Source organism: Budorcas taxicolor, chromosome 7 (genome assembly GCF_023091745.1).
Source record: "Budorcas taxicolor isolate Tak-1 chromosome 7, Takin1.1, whole genome shotgun sequence".
Taxonomy (NCBI): Eukaryota; Metazoa; Chordata; class Mammalia; order Artiodactyla; family Bovidae; genus Budorcas; species Budorcas taxicolor.
In genome coordinates this window covers 7,940,662-7,962,319 of record NC_068916.1, presented here as the reverse complement: position 1 = coordinate 7,962,319, position 21,658 = coordinate 7,940,662, and the positions used below count along the sequence as shown (strand labels likewise).

Sequence of the window (21,658 nt, the reverse complement as noted above, 5' to 3'; positions counted from 1 at the left end):
GATGTGGGTGCACAATGTCAAATGCACTCATCAGGCCAGTGGCTCTCAACCAGGGCAATGCTGACTGCCAGGGGACATTTGGTAATTTTGGTTGTCGCAGCTTGGGGGTGTTACTGGCATCTAGTGGGTAGGAGCCAAGAATGCTATTCAACACCCTAAAATGCACAGAACAGCTCCACAGAGAGTAAGCTGGCCCCAAACATAGCAGTTCTGAGGGTAAGAAAGTGGCTTAGAATCAGAGAGACTGTCTACCTGTCTCCCTATCTATCATCTGTCTATCCATCCAACCATCCATGGCTTTATCTATCCATCCATCTATCAATTGATCTATTGATGCTTCTATTTATCTATCCATGAAACTGTTCATCCATCCACGACTGTCTATCCACCTGTCAATTTATCTATTGAAGATTCTACACATGAATCTATTTATCCACTTTTCCATCCGTGGGGTCACAGAGAGTGGGACACAACAGAGCAACTTTCACTTTTACTTTCACTTTTTCATCCATCCGTGACTCTATTATCCACCTATTTATCTATTGATGGTTCTATCTATGAATCTATCATCATCTACCTCTGTGATTCTTACCCAGGAGTGACTTTCCCCGCTAGATACATTGGCAATATCAGGAGACATTTTAGGTTGGCATACTGTGTGTAGGTGGATTGCCACTGGTATCTAATGGGTGGAGACCATTGGATGTTGCTCAGCACCCTAGAGGGCACAGCACGGCCCCCATCACAAAGAATACCCTGAAAGTGTCCACGGTCCTTAGTCTGGGGATCCTGCTTTGGGCAGAGAGGCTGTGAAGAGGAGAGGGATGGGAAGACCCAGGGGAGAAGATGGGTCTTGTGAGGAGCATGTGGCATCGAGGAAAGTGGGGAGAAGGACTCCTTAATGGGGAATCAGTCTGGAAAAAAGCAGAAGGAGGTTGGCAAAAGGCAGCATAGCATAGTGTGGACCTGCTCAGGGGCCCAGCCCATGGCAGCCTCAAGAGGAGCTGCCTCCAGCAGCTGGTCACTGCCCACCCTCCTGGTCCCGGTCCAGTCTTGCCTGGGGAATGTGCCCTTCACCCTGAAGCAGGCTCCCCTCCTGGGTGCATCCTGCTTACCAAGCCTTGCTGGGATGCCCATCCCAGTCTCAACGGTTCAGAAGGAAGAACAGGAACCTCCAGCCTGAGGATGAGCTCACCTGTCTCAGAAAGGTGCATTAAGCGAATGGGTTTCTCCAGGGCTGCCCGCTTGCTTCTCTGCTGGGTGACGTGGGCAGGCTGCTGGCCTGAGAGCACGATGTTGCCCCTTGCAGCCACCTCGTAGTACAAGGTGAAATTGCAGGGACACGTGGACTTCACAGGGAAATAGGCATCCTCCCCAACCTGTGGGAGACATGCAAGCATGGGGAGCCCTGCCTGGCACCCACAAAACAGTACCGATGCCACAGCTCATCCTAGGGAGAAGGCCACTCTGGGGCCACAAGGAGGCCAGGAGAGCTGGGGAGGAGCACTGGCCTCAGAGCAGAATGCTCAGTGTCTGTCCCTGGCTGCTACTACATCATCATAGCAACCCCAGCTGATGCTCTGAAAATGGAGCTGTGGTGTGGGTGAAATGTCATAAAGGCATGGAAGCTCTCAGTGAGTGCCGTGTAGCAAGTAACTGAACCTAGCCTCCAAAGAGGACTGGCCTTTGGCCACTGCTCCTGGGGGTGATCTCGAAGGCCTTGAAACGTTCTGCCTGATGAGTCTTTGTTTATCTAGGGTCTGGGACCACACCAGATACTAACAATATAATTTATGGTGGGGACCTTGGGCCACACTATATAAGTTTGGAAGGATTAATCCTTCCTATGGAAGGATTAAGACTGGGGCCAGCCAGGCAGGTAGTCAGCCATGTCTATGTGACTGACCCCCAACCAAAACCCTGGACACTGAGGCTCAGGTGAGCATCCCTGGTTGGCAGTACACCACGCACATAGTCACACATCATTACTGGCAAAGTAACACTATCCTTGACTCTGTGGGGAAAGGACAACTGGAAGTTCACATTCAGAACTCATCTGGCCCCTGCCTTTATGATCCTCTTGCCTTGCCTGATTTTAATCTGTATCATTCACTGTATTAAACTGTAACTGTGAGTATGACAGCTTTCAGAGATTCTGTGAATCCCTCTAGAGACTAAAGAAACTGAAGGTGATTTGAGGACCCTCAAATTCAGCAATTGGTGTCAGGTGGGCGGATGGTCTTGGGGACTATTCCCTAACTTCACAGGTGCAAGTGCTGGCGGTGGGCTGAAACTTCTCACTGGATAGACACTAATGAGCCAGGTTCTATCATAATCCCCAAGTTTTCAGAGTGGGGAAACTGAAGCTTGGTCCACTCTCAACATTAGTGAGTTGTAGGAAGAGGATTCAAACCCCAAAGGGCAGAAGCCAGAGCCCCATGCTTAGCCTCCAAGCTGCCCTCGTTCCTTGTGTTACAGCCAAAGTCTCCCAGGTCCTGTGACCTCCCCAAGGGCTTAGAGCATGACCATATCCCACACTGAGGCAATAAGCTGCATGAGAAGTCTTCCTCTGGGTCTTTACCCCAGAGGTTCCCTCCTATGCTCTATGATGTACAATTCATGACTCTCCCCACACATCTGGGCCACCCTGAATGCTCAGAGGAGGGGTGGTGAGTGGTGAGTATCATTCTTGCTGTGGGTCCTTGTGTAAGTCATTTCACCTCTCTGATCCTCAGTTTCCCCATCTGTAACATACGGTTAAATCTCCTGGAGAGAAGGTCCTGAGGATCCAATGAGATGATAAATGTAAGAATGAATATATCATGCTCAACACTGAACCTGTTCACTGTGAGTGGCTAATAAGTGTCATTCTACCTCCCACTGAAGAAGAGAACTTACTTGTTTAAGGAGCTGGCCCAAAGGTGCTCCCACAGCCAAATTTGGGGAATTGGAACAGCGGAAAGAAAAGTGAACCTTTAGAGAATGTCAGGGTCTTGAAAGACAAGGCAAGATCGAGAAACCATCAGACTGGAGGACAGAAGCGCAAGGCAAGATCCTGCATGGGATCCTGGACCAAAAAAAAAAAAAAAAAAGGAATCCCTGGAAAAACTAGGGAGATCAAAATAAAGTCCAGAGTTTAGTTAACAGTCATCTCCAGTGCTCATTTCTTAGTTTTCACAATTGTACCATGGTTTGTACATGAGATGATAACATTAGCAGGAAGTGTGAGTGGCCTTTTTTGCCAAATGCAAAGGCCGATTCTAAAATTCATTCGGAAACACAAAGGATCCAGCATTAACCAAAGCAATCTTGGAAAAAGAACAAAGTTGTAAGACTCACACTTGCCAATTTCAAAAATCATCTTCAAGACACTGTGGTCCTGGCATAACGACAGACATACAGATCAACAGGATAGAACTGAGAGTCCAGAAATAATCATCTGTGGCAAACTGATTCTTAACAAGGGTGCCGAGATCATTTGATGAGGAAAGAATAGTCTTTCCTACAGATGATTCTGGAACAACTAGATCTCCAAATGCAACAGAATGAAGTTGAACCCTACCCTCACACCATATAAAAAAATTAACTCAAATGGTTCAAAGACTTAAATGTAAGAGCTGAAACTATAAAACTCTTAGAAGAAAGCACAGAGGTAAACTCTCATGACCTTGGATTTGGTAACGAATGATGTCTTTGAGATAGGCACCAAAAGCAAAGCAACAAAATAACAAATAAATTGGATTTCACCAGAAGTTAAAAATCTTTGTTGCATCAAAGGACACTATCAAGATAGTGAAAAGACAACACACAGAACGGGAGAAAATGCTTTCGTGTCATATATCTGTTATGGGTGGAGTGTCCAAAATATATAAGTTACTTTCACAAAAACAAAAAGCAAACAACACTTAAAAAATTTAAAACATTAAGGGAAGCTAGAGGGAGGATACAGAGGGACTCTCTGCACTGTATGAGCAACTCTTCTGTAACTCTAAAATTATTTCAAAATTTAAAAAGAAAAAAAAGGAAGTATGATGGTAACCGATTATAGCATAGTGGACACTTTTTTAGGGGTATAGAAGACAATAGGCACTCTAAAAACAATCACACAACTAAAATACTGGTGGAGAAAGTTCCTTACAGAGGAACGCCACCTAGTAAGTGCAAGAGGGATGCAAGAATCGTAATGCATAAATCAGAATCTTCATCATGAAGCCCCAAAGTGATAACTGATTACAGCAAGAACATCAAAGATGCTAAAGGCGAGACTTCCTCAGCAGTCCAATGGTTAAGACTGTGTGTGTCCACTGCAGGAGGCGTGGATTTGATCCCTGGAAGGGGAACTAAGATCCTGCATGCCATAAGGCACACCCCACTCCAAAAAAGATGAAAAAAGCATTGGGCGAAAGGTTGCTGAGGGTCAGAACACTGTGGCAGGGGCCTCAGCGTCACCCAGATTATTTATTAGCCTCGCCTGCAGAAGGAATGAGCTGGTAGGAGCTAGACTGGGACCAAGGATAAGATCAGCTTCAGCAAGGGTGGGGCTGCCCAAAACTCTGCCTTCTGACAGAACGTGACAAAAGCAGCATGTGCATAGCAATATCACCAAAACAAGCCTTCAACCTGAATCTCACTCGGAATGTGGGGTAACCTACAAGGCCACAGGCTTGGACTCTCTATAAAAGTCACGGTGATGAAAAGGCTCCAGCTCAGGAGTGCTTACAGACACAGAAGAGCAAATGCAGCATAGAGATGGATCCTGAATAGAATGCAGGCGCGCACACACACACACACAGGTGAGCACACACAAGCACACTCACACGCGGGTGCACACGACTACGCAGACAAGCATGGGTGTGAATCCACACTATAGACACACTGCATCTTGAGGACACCTTTGAAAATCTGACAACTGCCGGCGAATTAAACAACATGATTGAGTTAGTACAATTTTCTTAGATAGAATGACTGAAAATCAGGTTGAAGAATGTGTTTAAGACTCAAGAATTTAAGAGGGAAGTATCAAGATATCTGTAACTTACTTGCAAATGCTGCAGCCAAAAAAAAGTGGAGAGAAATGGATGAATGGGTGAGTGAATGGATGGGTAGATGGATGGGTAAGTAGAAGATGGGTGGATGGATGGACGGGTGGGTGGATGGATGGATGGGTGGATGGACGGGTGGGTGGATGGACGGGTGGGTGGATGGACGGGTGGGTGGATGGACGGGCGGGTGGATGGATGGATGGGTGGATGGATGGATGGGTGGATGGATGGGTGGGTTGATGGATGGATGGGTGGATGGATGGATGGGTGGATGGATGGATGGGTGGGTGGATGGGCGGGTGGATGGATGGATGGGTGGATGGGTGGGTGGATGGATGGGTGGATGGATGGGTGGGTGGGTGGATGGGCGGGTGGATGGATGGGCGGATGGATGGATGGGTGGATGGGTGGGTGGATGGATGGGTGGATGGATGGGTGGGTGGATGGATGGGCGGGTGGATGGATGGATGGATGGGTGGATGGGCGGGTGGGTGGATGGGTGGACGGATGGATAGATGGGTGAGTAGATGGATGGACGGATAGGTGGGTGAGTGGATGGGTGGGTAGATGGATGGAGCAAAATATCAATTCATAAATCTAGGTGGAGGGCACATGGTTATTATACTATTTTTTCTATTTCTCTCTAAATTTGTAAATATCTTCCTTATAATGACACCCAAACAAAAATCTGCTTTGGTTTGAGATGTTGGGAAAAACACAAGGAAAGAGCACAAGCTTTGTTCTTCTTCTCATGAACTAACCCTATGGCATCAGAGTCACCCTGAAAAACTGGGGTGACAGCCCCCATTTGCAGAGCAGCTCCTCACTGCACATCCCTTGGTGCTGGAGGAAAGGAAGAGGACCCCGACACAGAGCCTGGACTGGACCGAGCACAGCCACTCTTGCCTCAAGTTCACACTCAGGGCCCCTCAGTGACAGTCTGGGACAGGGAGAGTGGGCGCCTGTTGATCTGACTCAGGCAAGACAGAGGTGTCCCTCCCAGGGGAAATTCTGCAGCCCTGCCAAGTCCTTGCCTCCTGGGAACATGGGTCCCGGCAGCTGGGACACAGGACTCCTTCCCGTCCACACGGGAAGGCAGCCAACGCCAGCCTCCCCACGCTGCACCGCTGGTTGAACAGCATTAAAACCAGAACAGCGTGTTCAGCCAAGTTGGGCACGATCTCAGTGGAATTTCTCATTCTCATAACCCCCACAGAGGGCCACTCAGCCCTGGCGCACAGACTGCATCCCAGGGACCCCTTGAAGACTTAGGTTTCGGCAGCACCCCTAGGGTAGGGAGTGTCAGAGGCTTACGGGGCTGGTAGGGTCTGGGAGCCCCATCATCAAGTGGCTTCCACAAGAGACAGTACTGGCGAGCCTGTCACCACCCACAGCAGCGGGGCTTAGCCCTCTGTGCTCTCAATTAGGAGCAATAACAGTGTGCTTTATAAAACACGCGTGCAGGCTTGCGTGCATGCTAAGTCGTTTAAGTCATGTCCAACTCTTTGTGACCCCATGGACTGTAGCCCACCAGGCTCCTCAGTCCATGGGATTCTCCAGGCAAGAATACTGGAGTGGGTTGCCATTTCCTCCTCCAGGGGATCTTCCCGCCCCAGAGACCTAAGCCAGATCTCCAGCACTGCAGGCAGATTCGCTACTGTCTGAGCCACCAGGGAAACCCTATCACTTATATATGGACTCTAAAAACTAAAACAAATGAACGAACATGACAAAACAGAAACACACTCAATAAATAGAGAAAAAAAACAGCGGTTACCAGTGCGGAGAGAGAAGGGAGGAGAAGCGCGCGCAGGGCCCCTGCAGGCACGTGTGTGCTGCTTGCCTCCTGGGCCCCTCCTGCCTGGGGAAGGGCGCACCTGAAAGCCTTACCTGCAGGGGATGGGAGGGCGGCTGCAGCTGCAGGTAGCACTGGCTGGGGGAGTACCAGCTGCTGAGCGAGAGGTAGCTGGGCAGGTACTGGGCCCCCACGGGCTTTCCACTGAGTGCTGTCACCTTGGTCTGAAGAAGACAGGGTACTCGGTCAAGGCTTGGAGGCTTGGTGTAGGGAGGGGGGTCCTGGGGATGCTTCGACCTGCCCTGCTCTGCAGCAAGACCCTCTCATGCTCCCATTTCCCTCTGGAGAAGCTCCCCTCCCCAATTCTCAGAGAACGGGGATCCTGTGTGGCGAGCTCGTTCTCTCCCATCTCCATAGGAAGCAAGCGTCAAAGACGGGCCACAGGGTGCTGGGGGCTGGCTCACTCAGGGGTGGGTGGCCCATGTGGCCACTGAGAGGCAGTTCCATCACGGGCATATTAAGGACCCCCGCGTCCTGGGCTTGCCGGCAGCCCCAGGGGGCTTCTCGGAGGGTCTAGCCTGCTTCGGAAGTGAGCATAGGGAAGGTGGCGGTCAGCAGCGGGGCAGCCAAGCTGGACTGCGTCCCTGGGGCTCTGGATGCAGCTCTGCCTGGAGCCCTCGGACCCCTCTCTGAGCAGCCCAGGGACTGGCAGGTACACTCCCTTTGCTCCTTTGGGAGTTTAAACCTGCTGCCTTCACTTGCCGCTAGAAGAATGCAGTTAACACAAGGAAGATGCCAGAAGCAGGGTATGGGGCAGGGGGTTGTCTAAGACCTCTGTGTGACACAGAATAAAGAAGCTGGCCTGCCTTCATCCCAGTTACTGGGAGATAGCCTCTAAACCCCTGGGATTCCCCAGGAGGGAGTGTCTTTGTTACTCACCGAGGGTCCTGATAATGTGTGCTAAGGAGCAATTCAAGACGGGGACAGCCAAGCCAGAAAGACCGATCATGGGGTTAGACGGTAGGGGCTTTGAACCACGTGATGCGGTGTCAAGTTGACCTCAGGAGAGGGGAGATGGCTAGAGACTGAGCTCAGTGATGGGGCCAATGATAAATCAGTCAAGCCTGTGTAGTGAAATCCCAGTGAAAGCTGTGGGCCCTGAAGGTGAGTGGGCATCAGATTGGCAGAGCTTGCTGAATGTGTTGTCGGGAGGGTGAGGTGTCCCAGATCCACAGGGACAGCACACAAAGCGATCCATTTGGGACCCTTCAGCTCTCGTCCTATACGCGTGTGTATCTCTCTTTGGTTGGTCCTAATTTATAGAGAAAGTTGCGAAGAGAATAGATCTGATGTGCCCAGTCCCTCAGTAGTGTCTGACTCTTTGTGGCCCCATGGACTGTAGCCTGCCAGACTCCTCTGTCCATGGACTTCTCCAGGCAAGAGTACTGGAGTGGGTTGCCATTTCCTCCTCCAGGGGACCTTCCCCCAGATGCAAGGACTGAACCTGCATCTCTTGTGTCTCCTGCACTCGCAGCCAAGTTCTTTACCACTAGCACTATCGCAGATCTTATAGGTTCTCATCACAAGAAAAAAAAAAGTGTAACTATGTATGGCAATTGGACACACTGTGGTGTCATTTCATGTACATACAGATATTGAATCATTACACTGAATGCCTGCAATCACTATGTTACATGTCAATTATATACATAGAGAGACATATATATGTCAACTAAAAGTAAAGTTTAAAATTCATCCTTCTTTTTAAGAAAATAATTAATTAAAGACCTTTTTTAGGCAGTATTTGGTCACAGAAATAGACTGTCTTTCTATTAAAGTGACATTTTTGGGAAATGCTGATTTTTGGTTATGTATCTATGAAAGACAAAATTATTCCGCTAATTCTAGTATTTGGAGTCACTTGGGGAGTTTTGCTGCCACCTAATTCTTAAAAGACTAACGGAAATTAAAGGGGTGTCTTTTAGTCATTCAAAAATCTGTACTTGTTAGGTCCTGGGGTAGTTGGAACCCCAAATTTGTAGCCAGTTGGTTAAAACTGTTGGTGGCTTGGAGACCTCTGGCTGTTAAAAATCTTTAAGGACGTGCTGCCCACAGGGGACACAGTGATCCCAAGTGTCCTCGGCTCCCCCCTACACACTGATTCTCAGTTGCCCCTGTCTCCACCACGCCAGTGTCCGTGGGGCCACCATGCCCACCGTCAGCCATAGAGACGAGGGCTGGGACGTCCTCTTTGTTACTCCTGCTCCTCCCGCCCCTGACAAGGGGGCACCAGGTCCTGCCACTTCTGCTCCGACAGCCCCGTCATCGCCTCCCACCTGCCCACCTGTGACCTCACCCAGACACCCCCCCCCCCAGCTATGGGCACTGGAGTGGGGTGTGCGTGTGTGCGTGTTTGGTCACGTCCAATTCTGCAGCCCCAAGGACTGTAGCCAGCTGCACTCCTCTGTCCACAGGATTTCCCAGGCAAGCATACTGGAGTGAGTTGCCATTTCCTCCTCCAGGGGATCGTCCTGACCCAGGGATTGAAGCCTTGTGTCTCCCACATTGGCAGGCAGATTCTTTACCAGTGTGCCATTTGGGAAGGCCTCTGGAGTGGGGAGAGGTTATAAAATCAGACCATTCAGCCCATCTGACTCTGACACTGCCTTCTGGGTGGACCCTAAGCAACATCCCTTGATGTAAGGGGAAGCCCCACCGGCTCCCTCCTCCACATCTTCCTGCGATGGCTCGGCCAGCTGGGCATTGCAGAACCTAATTATACTACGGTTGCAGTTCTCTGGGCCTCTGCATATGTTGTTCCACCTTCCAGGAAGCAGCCTGGCTGAACACCCCCCTGGTCAGGAGTCCACCTGGGAAGATCCTTTGTGGGGAGCCAGACACCCTGACCCCTTCTCAGCATCCTGCCTCACTCTGGGGTGTTTGGTTTATCTGACCCCCTGGCCGGCTCTCCCATCAGACTGTGAACTCACTCACGGCAGGGGCAGGACCCAGGACGACTGACCTAGTGCCTGAGCGTGGCCTGGAGGAGGGACCAAACCCATGTCTGCTGGCTGAATGACAAGGCTCTAGGTGACTCACTCACCTCCAGCCACACATGCTGGGCTGACATAGGGATGGAGGGGATTTCAAACTCCACCAGCCCACCCTGGGACACAGACTCCACAGTGTAGATGTTGTCCTTCGGCGTCAGTTCTGCCCTGATCTGGACGGTCACTCCCTCCGCCGGGCTACCATCCGGGTACGACAGCTCCACCTGGAGTGGGTCACCAAGGAATCAGTATGGTTAGGCTGGTGACACCCCCCAAACTGATCTACAGACTCAGCCCAATCCCCCAGCAGAATCCCAGCCAGCTTCCTTGCAGCAATTGACGATTCGATGCTAAAATTCACAGGAAACTGTAAGGGGCCCCAAATAGCCAAAGCAATCCTGTTAAAGAATCAAGAACTCATACATCCAATTTCAAAGCTTGCTACAAAGGTGCAATAGTGAAGACGCTGCACTTGTTGGAACTCGTATGAGGACAGGTGTGAAAACTGATGAATCAGAATCGACGGTCCAGAAATAAGTCCAGCCATCTACAGCCAATTGATTATCAAAAAAGATCAAAATGTGGTGAAGGGGAATCCCCTGGCAGGTTCAGTGGTTAGGGGTCCTCCCTCTCACTGCAGGGGGCACGTGTTCAATCCCTGGTCAGGGAACTAAAATCCCACATGGCACATGGCATCGCAAAAGAAAAGGATTACAGTCGATTGACTTTTGACGAGGGTGCCAAGACCATTCGATGGGAAAACAACAATTCCTTCAACAAATGGTTCTGGGACAACTGGGTCTCCAGATGCAAAAAAATGAAGCTGAACCCCTACCTTATACCATATGCCAAAATTAACTCGAAATGAATCAGAGACCCAAATGCAATGGTTAGAACTACAAAATACTTAGAAGATAACGCAGGGGAAAGCTTTTTTGACCTTGGACTTGGCAGAGAAGTCACAAGGCACAAATCACCAGCCATTCACCTGGTGCCACAGCCAGGAAGGAATAGGGCAAGCAGTTGCATGTGACTCTTAGACCTCACTCATTCCGGCAGGTAGAAAAGGCAGTCAGAGAGAGGGGTTCAAAAGACATGGATGTTGTGAAGAAATATGATCAGTGGTTCCGGAAAGATCCTGGAGCACCTCTCAGCTGTGCAGGTATCTGGTGATGGGGTGACCAGTTCTGTTCTTCTTCTTTTTTTTATGTGGACCATTTTTAGTCTTTATGGAATTTGTTACAGTATTGTTTCTGTTTTCTGTTTTGGTTTTGGCCACAAGGCATGTGGGATCTTAGCTCCCCAGCCAGGGACTGAACCCTCACCCCCTGCATTTGAAGGCGGAGTTCTAACCACTGGACTGCCAGGGTATTCCCAGCTCCATTCTTTAATGCAGATATGAAATGAGTGCTGAGTCGCTTCAGTCATGTCCGACTCTTTGCGACCCTATGGACTGTAGCCCGCCAGGCTCCTCTGGCCATGAGGATTCTCCAGGTGAGAATATTGGAGGGGGTTGCCATGCCCTCCTTCAGGGGATCTTCCCGACGCAGGGATTGAACCCACGTCTCTTGGGTCTCCTGCGTTGGGCAGGCGGGTTCTTTACCACTAGCGCCACCTGGGAAGCCCCTCGTGCGGAGAGTGGATAATTTCCTGGGTGTAGGTGAAACACTCCCCTTTCACTGAATGGAGAGCCCCAAGTCCATTCATACATATTCCGTATGGTGCCTTAGCTGGGACCCTCAAATCCAGGGGCACGTGAGCCATGCCTCTGCGTGTGGGACAGACAGCTGAGGGTGGGGGCTGAGATCTCATCACGGAGGAGGGAAGGGAGGTCCCAGAGCAGAGCAGGAGAAGCAGGAACAATACGAAGACAGGCCTCCAGGATCCTGTGCGTGACCCACGGGACGCGAAAGGGAAGAGGGGTGTGGACACCGGGCAGAGGCAAGGGTCACCCCGGGGTGACACAAGGTTCCACTGGTCTTGCCCTCCCTTCCCCCCAAGTTCCAATTGAAACCAGACGCCCCAGTTCAGCATCTCGAATCTCTAGTCATCTCAAATTTTACTGTGTAGAAAAATGGTGTAGCGGGTGGAAGGGAGGCAGGGGCTTGTTCTAAATGCCACTGCCTACAAGGGAGCCGAATCAGACTGTCTCAGAGACGGGGGTCTGCCTTTTATGGACTTAGTAGTTAAGTCATCTAGACATTAAGTCAACCCAATTAAGGAAGGCGATACCATCGTGGAACAGATTAAATAAGTGGATACATAGCATCGGGTTTAGCGCTCTAGGTTCGGAAAGGTCTAACTATGCACAGCAAAGCAGCTCCTTAATCCCAAGAGGGCGAAAGTTCTCGGTTTTCAACCACGTCACAGCTGCAGGGCCCATGGAATGCACTGCAGGGGTTACACAGTGGTCCTCGGGCAGGAGTTAGGGTGGGAGGCGGTACAGAGCCTGTGACCTTGACAGGCCCTGCTGGGCACCATGCCTGGGGCTTACCTTCCCCACGTAGGACAGCCCCGGCTTAAACTGTTTCCTCGTGTCCTTGGAGTACCGGATGTCCACCAGCTGCCTCTGGACCGGAGTGGAGTCGTCAAAGGCCACCTGATGGCTCCCATCCGCAGCAGTCACCATGGCCCAGATGCTGATGGTGCCCCGGAAGTGCTCGGGGACGTCGGCCGGAATCATGTCCTTCACACAGATGCTGAAGACCTGGGACCCATGGATCTGGAGGTAGGAGACGCACAGGTCGTGCTCAGCCGGAGCTGAGCGGCTTTGAGAGATGACTCACAAACACACAGCTCAAGTAGGTGCCCCTCTGGCCGCCTGGAGGGCCAGGGGGCCACTCGACGACCCATCCATTCTATGCCGTGCATCCCGGCATGGAGGCTGAGTCCCTGGCTGGATATGCACCGTCTTCTAGGAGGAGAGAGGTCGGCTCTTCGGGCAGAAGCTGAAACAACCCCTTGGGCCAGACTGCAAGGTGGGGACTTGAACCTGGTCAGCCACACACTAGAGCGCTGGTTCCCCTCCCGCGCCCAGGGTGCAGAACCCCCCCGCCCCAATCAACTCCTATCTCAGGACTGCTCCCAGGGGCAAATAATCCATGTCCGTAAACAGCTGTGGAGCGAATTACTCAGTAAAGAGAACGTTAAGACAAGAGCTACCGGGGCAGCTTCTAGGGGGAATGGCTAGGATCACAAGCGCACGAGCACCAGGCACAGAGGAGGTGAGAGGCCACAGTGTCCACGTTACAGAAGAGAAGCCACGGGGACACAGAGAGAGGATGCATCCCGGGGGCAAAGGCACGAGGAAGTTGGTTTGGGTGGAGGCAGAGAGGAGGCGGGGATGACAGGACTCAGAGCCCCAGAATCTCCAGGACTGCTTGTATATGTTGCGTAGTGGCACGCACACCGTGGAGTTTTAAGTTGAAGAAGAAAAATAAAAACCAGATTATGAAATTTCACATGCAAAGGGATGCAAAATTATGTAGCCACTTTAGGAAAAAAAAAAAATCTGGGAGCTCCTCAAACAACTCAACGTAGTCACCACTCAGAGACTGAACATCCAGGTGGAGACTAATTGGAAAAGACCCTGATCCTGCGAAAGATTGAGGGCAGAAGGAGCAGGGAGCAACAGAGGATGAGATGGTTGGAAAGCATCACCAACTCAATGGACATGAGTTTGAACAAACTCTGGCAGACAGTGAAGGACAGAGAAAACCTGGAGTGCTACCGTCTATGGGGTTGCAAAGAGTTGGACATGACTTAGCAACTGAACAAGTTATAGAAAAAAATAACTCTGACTCAAGAGCTGCAGGCACCAGTGCAGAAAGCCAACCCACTGTCAGCTCTCCATACCCACAAGTTCCACACCCACAGATTCAACCAACTTGGAAGAGTTTCTGTGTGAGGCTGGTTGAATCCTGGGGTGCAGAACCCGCAGACATGGGAGAGCCAGCTGTATCTATAAGTCAGGCTTGTAAGAAGTCAGACCTCTATCTCTATAGCAACCCAGCAATAACCCCTATAACAATCAGCCCCAAATGGCCAGGACTTAATAACTATTTCCCTGATTTTTGCCCCCACTTCCATCTTAGAAACAATTGCTGTTGTTTAGTCACTAAGTTGTGTCTGATTCTTTGCAACCCCATGGACTGCAGCACACCAGGCTTCCCTGTCCTTCACCATCTCCCAGAGTTTGCTCAAACTCATGTCCATTGAATCGGTGAGCCATCCAACCATCTCGTCCTCTGTCATCTCCTTCTCCTCCTGCCTTCAATCTTTCCCAGCACCATGATCTTTTCTAACAAGTTGGCTCTTCACATCAAGTGGCCAAAGTACTGGAGCTTCAGCTTCAGCATCAGCCTTTCCAGTGAATATTCAGGGTTGATTTCCTTTAGGATTGCCTGGTTTGATCTCTCTGCAGTCCAAGAAACAATTGGAAAAAGTCAAATATGCACCCCTCATGAATTACATTGGATGCCTGCTTCTAGTTACCCACCCATGACTTCCACATGCCAATAGCCTCCCTTCATGGCACACCAGAAGCCTTTTCCCTTTTTCACTATAAATCTTCCCCATTTCTCCACCTGCCTTTTGAGTCTCTGCCAAACACAAGTGATGGTGGCTGACTCCCTTGCTGCAAGCTGTGAATAAAGATCCTTTGTTTGTTCTTATTCAGGTGATCATATTTAATTCAAACCATAGAACTCAGGAATTCCAAACCCAAGAGATACATCACAGAAAAATAAACATGTGTTCCTAGCATTATCCATCAAAAGTCAAGAAGCCGCAATAACTTGTGGGACTGCCCTGGTGGTCCAGTGGTTAAGACTCAGTGTGTCCACTCCAGGGGCATAAATAGTACCTTCTGTATGGATATCTGAATTGCATGTTATGTGAATTATGTCTCAATAAAACTTTTCCTTTCTCTTTACCTACAATAACATCCTAAGAAGAAAGACATCAAAATAGCAATGCTGGCTATGTCTGCCTATCAGAGGACAAGTCAACTTTATTATTTCTTTTTGATATGTTCTAGCCTCTATGTTCAGCCTGTAAGAATTTTATCATCAGGAAAATTCCCACCATACAAACTGTTCTGGAAAGTAAAATAAAATGGGTGATCACAGAGCCGAAGCCAAGAACAGGCGCTGTGGGAAGGGACCTACTGGGTGACAGCTCGAGGTTCCTGCTCCTCACCTTGGTGGTCCTAAGGATGGGGCGCCCCACCTCCTGGCTGTAGTACCCCACACCATTCACAGTCATGTTGACGGTTAAAGTCCCCGAGACAGGTTTCCCAAAGGTATACCTGGAACAAAAGGACAAAGAGTAGTTAAGTTTCACAAGCAGGTGCCCAGAGGATAGTGGGGAGGGGTCAGTCTCAAAGGCCCGGAGATCCTCTACACCAAGCCTCATGGCGGACAGAAAAAGAGACCAAGGGTCAGAGAGGAACTCTGGACTCAAAGAAGCCGGGTATGTGAGACAACTGTCGAGGTGGGGCACACAGTGGAGTAAGGCAGAACAGAGGATGGAGCAATCGTAAGCAACAGGAAGGCCTGGCTAGGCTTAAGTGCCCAAGGAGTTCAACTTTGAGCCAGGGGTCTGATTTCTTTGAGCTTCTGTTTCCTCACGGAGAATGAGTAAGCCATCTTCTCAAGAATGTAGGTGAAAGACTTAAATGTATGTATGTCACGCCTGATGCAGTGGAGACAACTGCTTACTGGGACTCAGAAGCAAGACAGGAGCAAAACTGGAAAGAAAAAAAAAAAACGCCCAGAATTTTTACAGTATTTTCTGGACTATAAAATGCGCGTGTATCCAGCGCGCCCTTGGATTTTTTTCCGGGGAAGAAGCGCAAAGGAGACGTCTCAGCCACAACCTCCGGCAGGTGGCAGAGCTGGGGCGGGAACACGGGCCACGTAGAGCCCTCCCAGGGGACAGAACGGAATAGCGCCTCTTGACACCCTCTGGTTGACCCTCACGTCGAGCTCTGTTAACAGCCTGGTCATTAGAGTCGCAAAGAGTCGGACACAACTGAGCGACTGAACAACAAGCGCTCAAAAATATCCCTCTGGGGTCAGCCCACCCGCCACGGACGCCGTATGCGAGGGGGAAAGCGGCATTGCTGAAGTGGGGTGTGCCCTGCGGAGGGGCGTGTCCTAGGGGCAGGGCGTGTCCTGGGGGCGTGTCCTGGGGGCGGGGCGTGCCCTGGGGCGGGGGGGCTCTTCTAGGGGAGGGGCAAGTACCGGGGGAAGAGCAAGTCCAAGGAGGAAAGAATGTGCCCGGAGGAGGTGTGAATCCTAGGGGAGAAGCATGCCTGGGAGGCGGGGCGGGGGTGTCCTGGGTGGGGCGGGCCCACGGTATGAAAGGCTCGAATATAGTGGCCGCCTCCTTCTCACCTGGCTTGCACAGTGCCGGTTTCACATGTGTCCAGGTCCCGGATATACGCGGGTGGGTCAATAAGAAGCTCAAACTTTGGCAGCACTGAAGGGAGAGAGCAGAGAGGAAGGAGGCAGGATGGCTTCCATCACCAGAGTGGCTCCAGAAGGATGCTGGAGGTGAAGACAGCAAACTGAACTGCCGGGCCTCACTGCTGACATCAAGGGAATCCACACTACGCCTTGCTGAGCACCGGCAGCTCTCTGGGGATTTTGTGGGCCACATTTACTTTCCATCTTTGAGGGACCAACACGCTGTTTTTCTCAGGGGACTATATCTCATCAGTTTTAGGCCATCTGCATTGAGTGTGGCCAATTCCAGCCCATCCCAGGGGTGCAGCAGTAGCCAGGCTTCTGGACCAGTTATGGACATCCTAACGGTGCTTGTGGCTGGAGACAGTCCCTCTCTGCTGCCCTGGGCACACTCGCCCATCTCATCACCTTGCTCAGCCCACAGAGACATGGACACCGGGGAGCAGAACAGAGAGAACATGAAGACTCTGGTCCTTAGAGCTTGTTACCTGAGCCTGTAAAGCCCTTTTCTTGTGCTTACTGAGTCTGCACCAGGCTTCCGTTGCTTGCAACTTATAACCCTCTCCTGTATGGCTTTTCCTTTCAAGACCTTCTTCATGAAAGGAAGAGAAACCCATGACCCGCTAAGGGAGAATTTAAGCAAGAATTTAATTTAAGAATTTAAGAAGCCACAGTATGTGACTCTGGCCCAGGTGTACTCCCCGGCTCTTGTTCCTTAATGACTCTCTCAGCCTCAGTTACACCATCTGTAAAATGGAGATATCTCATAGGTTCAGGATGAGGATGAAAGAAGAAAAGGAAAAGACAGGCTTAAAAAGGAAGGCCATTCTGACACGTGCTGCAGCATGGATGAACCCTGAGGCATTATGCTCCATGAGATAAGTCATCCACCAAAGGACCAATATTATGATTCTACTTATATGAGGTCACATATTTTACCATGATTTATTTTGAAAGGACATGACAGTGTCCTTCTCTGGTGGTCCAGTGGTTAAGACTGTGCTTCAAAGGCTGGAGGTGAGGTTTTAATCCCTGGTTGGTGATCAAAGATCCCACATGCCATGTGGCATGGCCAAAAAAAAAATCATAAGAAGGATATGAGAGGGGCTTCCCTGGTGGCTCAGTGGTAAAGAATCCGCCTGCCAATGCAGGAGACACAGGTTCGATCTCTGATGCGGGAAGATCCCACATGCCGCGGAGCAACTAAGCTCACGTGCTACAACTACTGAGCCTGTGCTCTAGAGCCTGGGAGCCACGGCTACTGAGCCCACGTACTGCAGCTACTGAGCCCGCATGCCCTGGAGCCCGTGTTCAGCAACAAGCGAAGCCACAATGAGAAGCCCAGGCACCGCAACTGGAGAGGAGCTCCTGCTCATCCCAACCAGAGAAGAGCCCGCGTGCAGCAAGGAAGACCCAGCACAGCCACAGATAAATAACACATAAAAAGACACGACAAAGGCCCGGCCTTCCCCTTCATGCCTGCCCCGACTGAGCCCCCAGTAAATGAGGCTCCTGCCGTCTTCTCTTCCTTATTATCTGTGTCGTCACTGGGACTGTGGATCCCCCAAGTCTGAAATCTTAAGAGCCTAAGATTCTCCAACTTACCATACTTCTGAACTTCAAAGGACCTGTTGTACACGTGGCCTTGCATTTCGACAAAAACGAACCATTCTCCGAGTACCGGCTGGTCAGACAAGGGGAAGGTCATGTTGGTGATGCCTGTGTGAAGACAGACTCCCCCTCATCCTGGGGCAATTGCGTGGGCAGAAAGCCCAGCATCCGGTGGTGAGGTGCCCTGGGAACCTGGCCTCTCCCCCTCCCCGCACGGCCCCTCAGGGAAGCTCAAGGCCACCCCGAGGCTGGCACGGGTTTGTGCAGAGTCAGCACCTCCTCCATAGACTAAGTTGGGGAAGCAGGGAGAGGCCGCACTTAGGGTTCCTGGGGGAGCCCTGAGGCCAAAGCCAAGTGCAAGCCATGAGCCAAATGAACCAGGGAAAACAGGCCACCCAGCTGCTCCACTCTGCTCCACCTGAGTCATTCCCTCGGGGACAGAGAGTCGCACAAGCCCTGTTCCTACTCGGCAGCCTTCCCCAGGCATCTCAGAATCAAGAAGAGGGACATGGAGAGGGGTCAAGGCCAGGCCAGGGGATCTGGAGGCGTGTGTGACGCTGCACCAACCACCAGGACGCACCATGTTGGCTGGAGGCCCGTACTCTGCGTTTGACTCACAGAGGACTCAGGGCTCTGCCGTGTTTATGCATCTCCCAGGTGGAGGTGTACAACTGTTCACAGTCTCCCCAAATCCCTGCTACACTTCCATTAGGGCCAAAGCACAAAAGGAGATGTCAGTTACATGGCCCTTGTGGTCACAGGCATGCGTGCCTGCTGAGTCGCTCAGTCGTGTCTGACTCTTTTACAGCCCCATGGACTATAGCCTGCCACGCTCCTCTGACCATGGGATTTCCCCGGCAAGAATACTGGAGAGGGTTGCCATTTCCTTCTCCAGGAGATCACTGTCACAGAGAAAGAAAAAAAAAAAAAAAAAAAAGCCAGTTCCTCAGCCAAAGCAAAGCCTTCTGACTCCTAGCTGGAAAAGAAGCGTCTTGTGTTGGGTAGAGGGTGAAGACGAGGAAGATCTGTAGCGGGAAGAAGGGAGGGGTGCCAACAAACAAGGCCCTGATATTCCAGAAAGGTCCCAATTTATGGGAGGAGCCTCAGTTGGGATCCCAGAGACAGAAAGGTGGGCAGAGGGTCCCATGCTCCAGGAAAGGCGTGGCAGGTGTCGAGGCAGAGCACATCCTATTTTCCTGGAAGCTTTATCACATCTGCCACCCTAAGGTGCAGCCCCCAAACCACAGAAGGAATGAGAAGAGAGATGTACCACAGCACAAGGGCTCCAAGTGTCTCCATTCCATCATCCGCGAGCCTCGGGGGTCCTGCAAGATGACACACACAATAAGCTCAGGTCAGCCCACGTGTGCCTGGCATGCACGAGGACCTTCCAAGCCCCTCTCTAGGACAGGACACGCGTCAAGGCAGGTCCCAAGATTAGCTATTTATGACGAGCAAACGGAAGCTCGGGGCATAGAAGGGACATGTCTGAAGACAAGAGGCCAGAAGAGGTCATCCTGACTCCCCATCTAGGGAGGTGCTTGAAAATCGACAGAGATGGGCAGACGCGCATCAGCTTATCCCAGGGTTGAGTCAGGGACAGGGCTGGACCCGGTCTCAGCCTGTGGGGCACCGGGGCAGGCAGGGATCAACCCGGAGGGGGAGTAGTGCACAAAGACAGACCAGGTCTTGCAGAGAGTAGGCTGTTCCCAAGCCAGAGCTGCAGAGGGGCAGGACACTCACCAGGATGTAAGCTTCCAGCTGCAAATGAGACAGACAGAGGCCATAAGCAAACCCTCCTGAAAGACCGGCGCCCTCTGTACATGCTGAGTGTTCATCCCTTGGGACAGGCTCAGGTGCCATAATGGGTTGAATGATGCCCCCTACTCCTCCCCAAATTCAAATGTGATGTCCTCAGCCTCAATTCTCAGAACGAGTCTATATATGGAGATGGGTCTTTATGGTGGAGATTTCAAAGTCCCTAGCATAGGTCCTGGGCTCTCCTGGTGGCTCAGTGGTAAAGAATCCGCGTGGCAATGCAGGAGATGTAGGTTCAACCCCTGGATGGGGAAGGAAATAGCAACCCACTCCAGGATTCTTGCCTGGAAAACCCCGTGGAAGAGCCTGTCGGGCTACAGTCCATGGGGTCACAAAGGGGAAGACACAACTGAGTGACTAAACAGCGACAAAGCATAGGTCCCAATCCAACAGGACTTGTGTCATAAGAAAGGAAAACTTGGAAACAGATGGGAATGAAGGGAGGACAAAACAAAGACAAAGAGAGAAGAGGTCCAGTTACAAGCCTAGGAGGGAGGCCTGGAAGAGATTCTTCACTCACGGTCCTTGCTGTTGTTGTTCAGACACTCAGTCATGTCTCTCTGCGGCCCCATGAACTGCAGCACGCCAGGCTTCCCTGTCCTTCACTATCTCCCAGTTTGCTCAAATTCATGTCCATTGAGTCAATGATGCTACTATCTAACCATCTCATCCTCTGCTGCCCTCTTCTCTTGCCTTCAATCTTTCCCAGCATCAGGGTCTTTTCCAATGAGTTGGCTCTTCACGTCCGGAGACCAAAGTATTGGAGCTTTAGCTTCAGCATCAGTCCTTGCAATGAATATTCAGGGTTGATTTCCTTTAGGATTGACTAGTTTGATCTCCATGCAATCCAAGGAACTCTCAAGAGTCTTCTCCAGCACCATAATTGCAAAGCGTCAGTTCTGTGCTCAGCCTTCTTTATGTCCAGTTCTTACATCACATGGTTCTTGGAAGGAATCAATTCTACTCACACCCTGATCTTAGACTTCTAGCCTCCAGAACTGGGAAAGAATGCATTTCTGCCCTGTAAGTCGCCCAGCAAGCTCACGCGGTTGCCAATGGCAATGAGGGTGGCTGAGCCCCCTTTAGTGGTCTCTGTTCTTTGCTCCCGATCACAGCCCTGCCCTCCCTCGCAGACTCCTCCTCGACACCCCAACAAGGACAACTCCTCTAAGCAGCCCTCGCAGGTGGCAATTGGGTTGTTTCTAGGGATGCAATGTTCCTTTAAGGCCTGGGATGCACGCTTTTATCTCTGAACCTCCAGCACCAGCCTGGAGTCTGGCTTCCAGCTGGTGCCCATCACTGCCAAACTGAACACGCCACACTGGCTCCAGGGAAGGACAACTGCTGGCACACCTGTGCCCCCTGAACCCAACGACACGTTCTGCTGGGTCCCATGCGTGGCTGACCCTGTGCACGTGGATACAGCCCCATCAGCTCGGGGGTGTCCATATCAGAGGCACCGGGAACCTTTGCACTTTGAATTCAATGTCCTGTGATTTATCCTTCCTGGACTTCACCCAGTTCAGGCCCTCAACCAACCTCCAGAGAAAAACAGGCAGCTGCCCATATGGAGGACCACTGGCGACCGTGGGGAACTCTGGAGGAAGCACTTCCACTAATGCCCTTGCATTAGTGGTCTCTGTCACACAGACCTCCCTCCTGGCTCCCCTAGTGGATGTGGAACCCTGGGAAGAAACCAAGAATGCAGGTAGAAATTGGAAGAGGCAGGAGGAAGGCAAGTTGTAGATGATGGCCCTGGCCAGGCTGGACCCCGGTGGGTGAGTCTGGGCACATGGTTTTAGAAGCCGATCTCACCTTTTCACTGGTGGGCCTCAGGTCTGGGGTGACGGTGAAGATGCTGATGAGCACTGG

At 51.1% G+C, this 21,658-nt stretch overlaps 1 protein-coding gene across 1 annotated transcript in view; it reads right to left on the bottom strand.

The window, feature by feature from the left end:
- CPAMD8 (C3 and PZP like alpha-2-macroglobulin domain containing 8) overlaps positions 1-21,658 on the bottom strand; it is a 98,770-nt gene that overhangs the window by 64,212 nt on the left and 12,900 nt on the right. Inside the window, exons 5-14 of the mRNA XM_052643814.1 lie at positions 21,602-21,654; positions 19,712-19,729; positions 19,239-19,293; positions 17,963-18,076; positions 16,286-16,370; positions 15,087-15,195; positions 12,382-12,609; positions 9,941-10,111; positions 6,933-7,061; positions 1,196-1,379 (exon numbers count right to left, since the gene is read on the bottom strand). Coding sequence (XP_052499774.1) covers positions 1,196-1,379; positions 6,933-7,061; positions 9,941-10,111; positions 12,382-12,609; positions 15,087-15,195; positions 16,286-16,370; positions 17,963-18,076; positions 19,239-19,293; positions 19,712-19,729; positions 21,602-21,654 — 1,146 coding nt within the window. The remainder of the gene's footprint in view (positions 1-1,195; positions 1,380-6,932; positions 7,062-9,940; positions 10,112-12,381; positions 12,610-15,086; positions 15,196-16,285; positions 16,371-17,962; positions 18,077-19,238; positions 19,294-19,711; positions 19,730-21,601; positions 21,655-21,658) is intronic.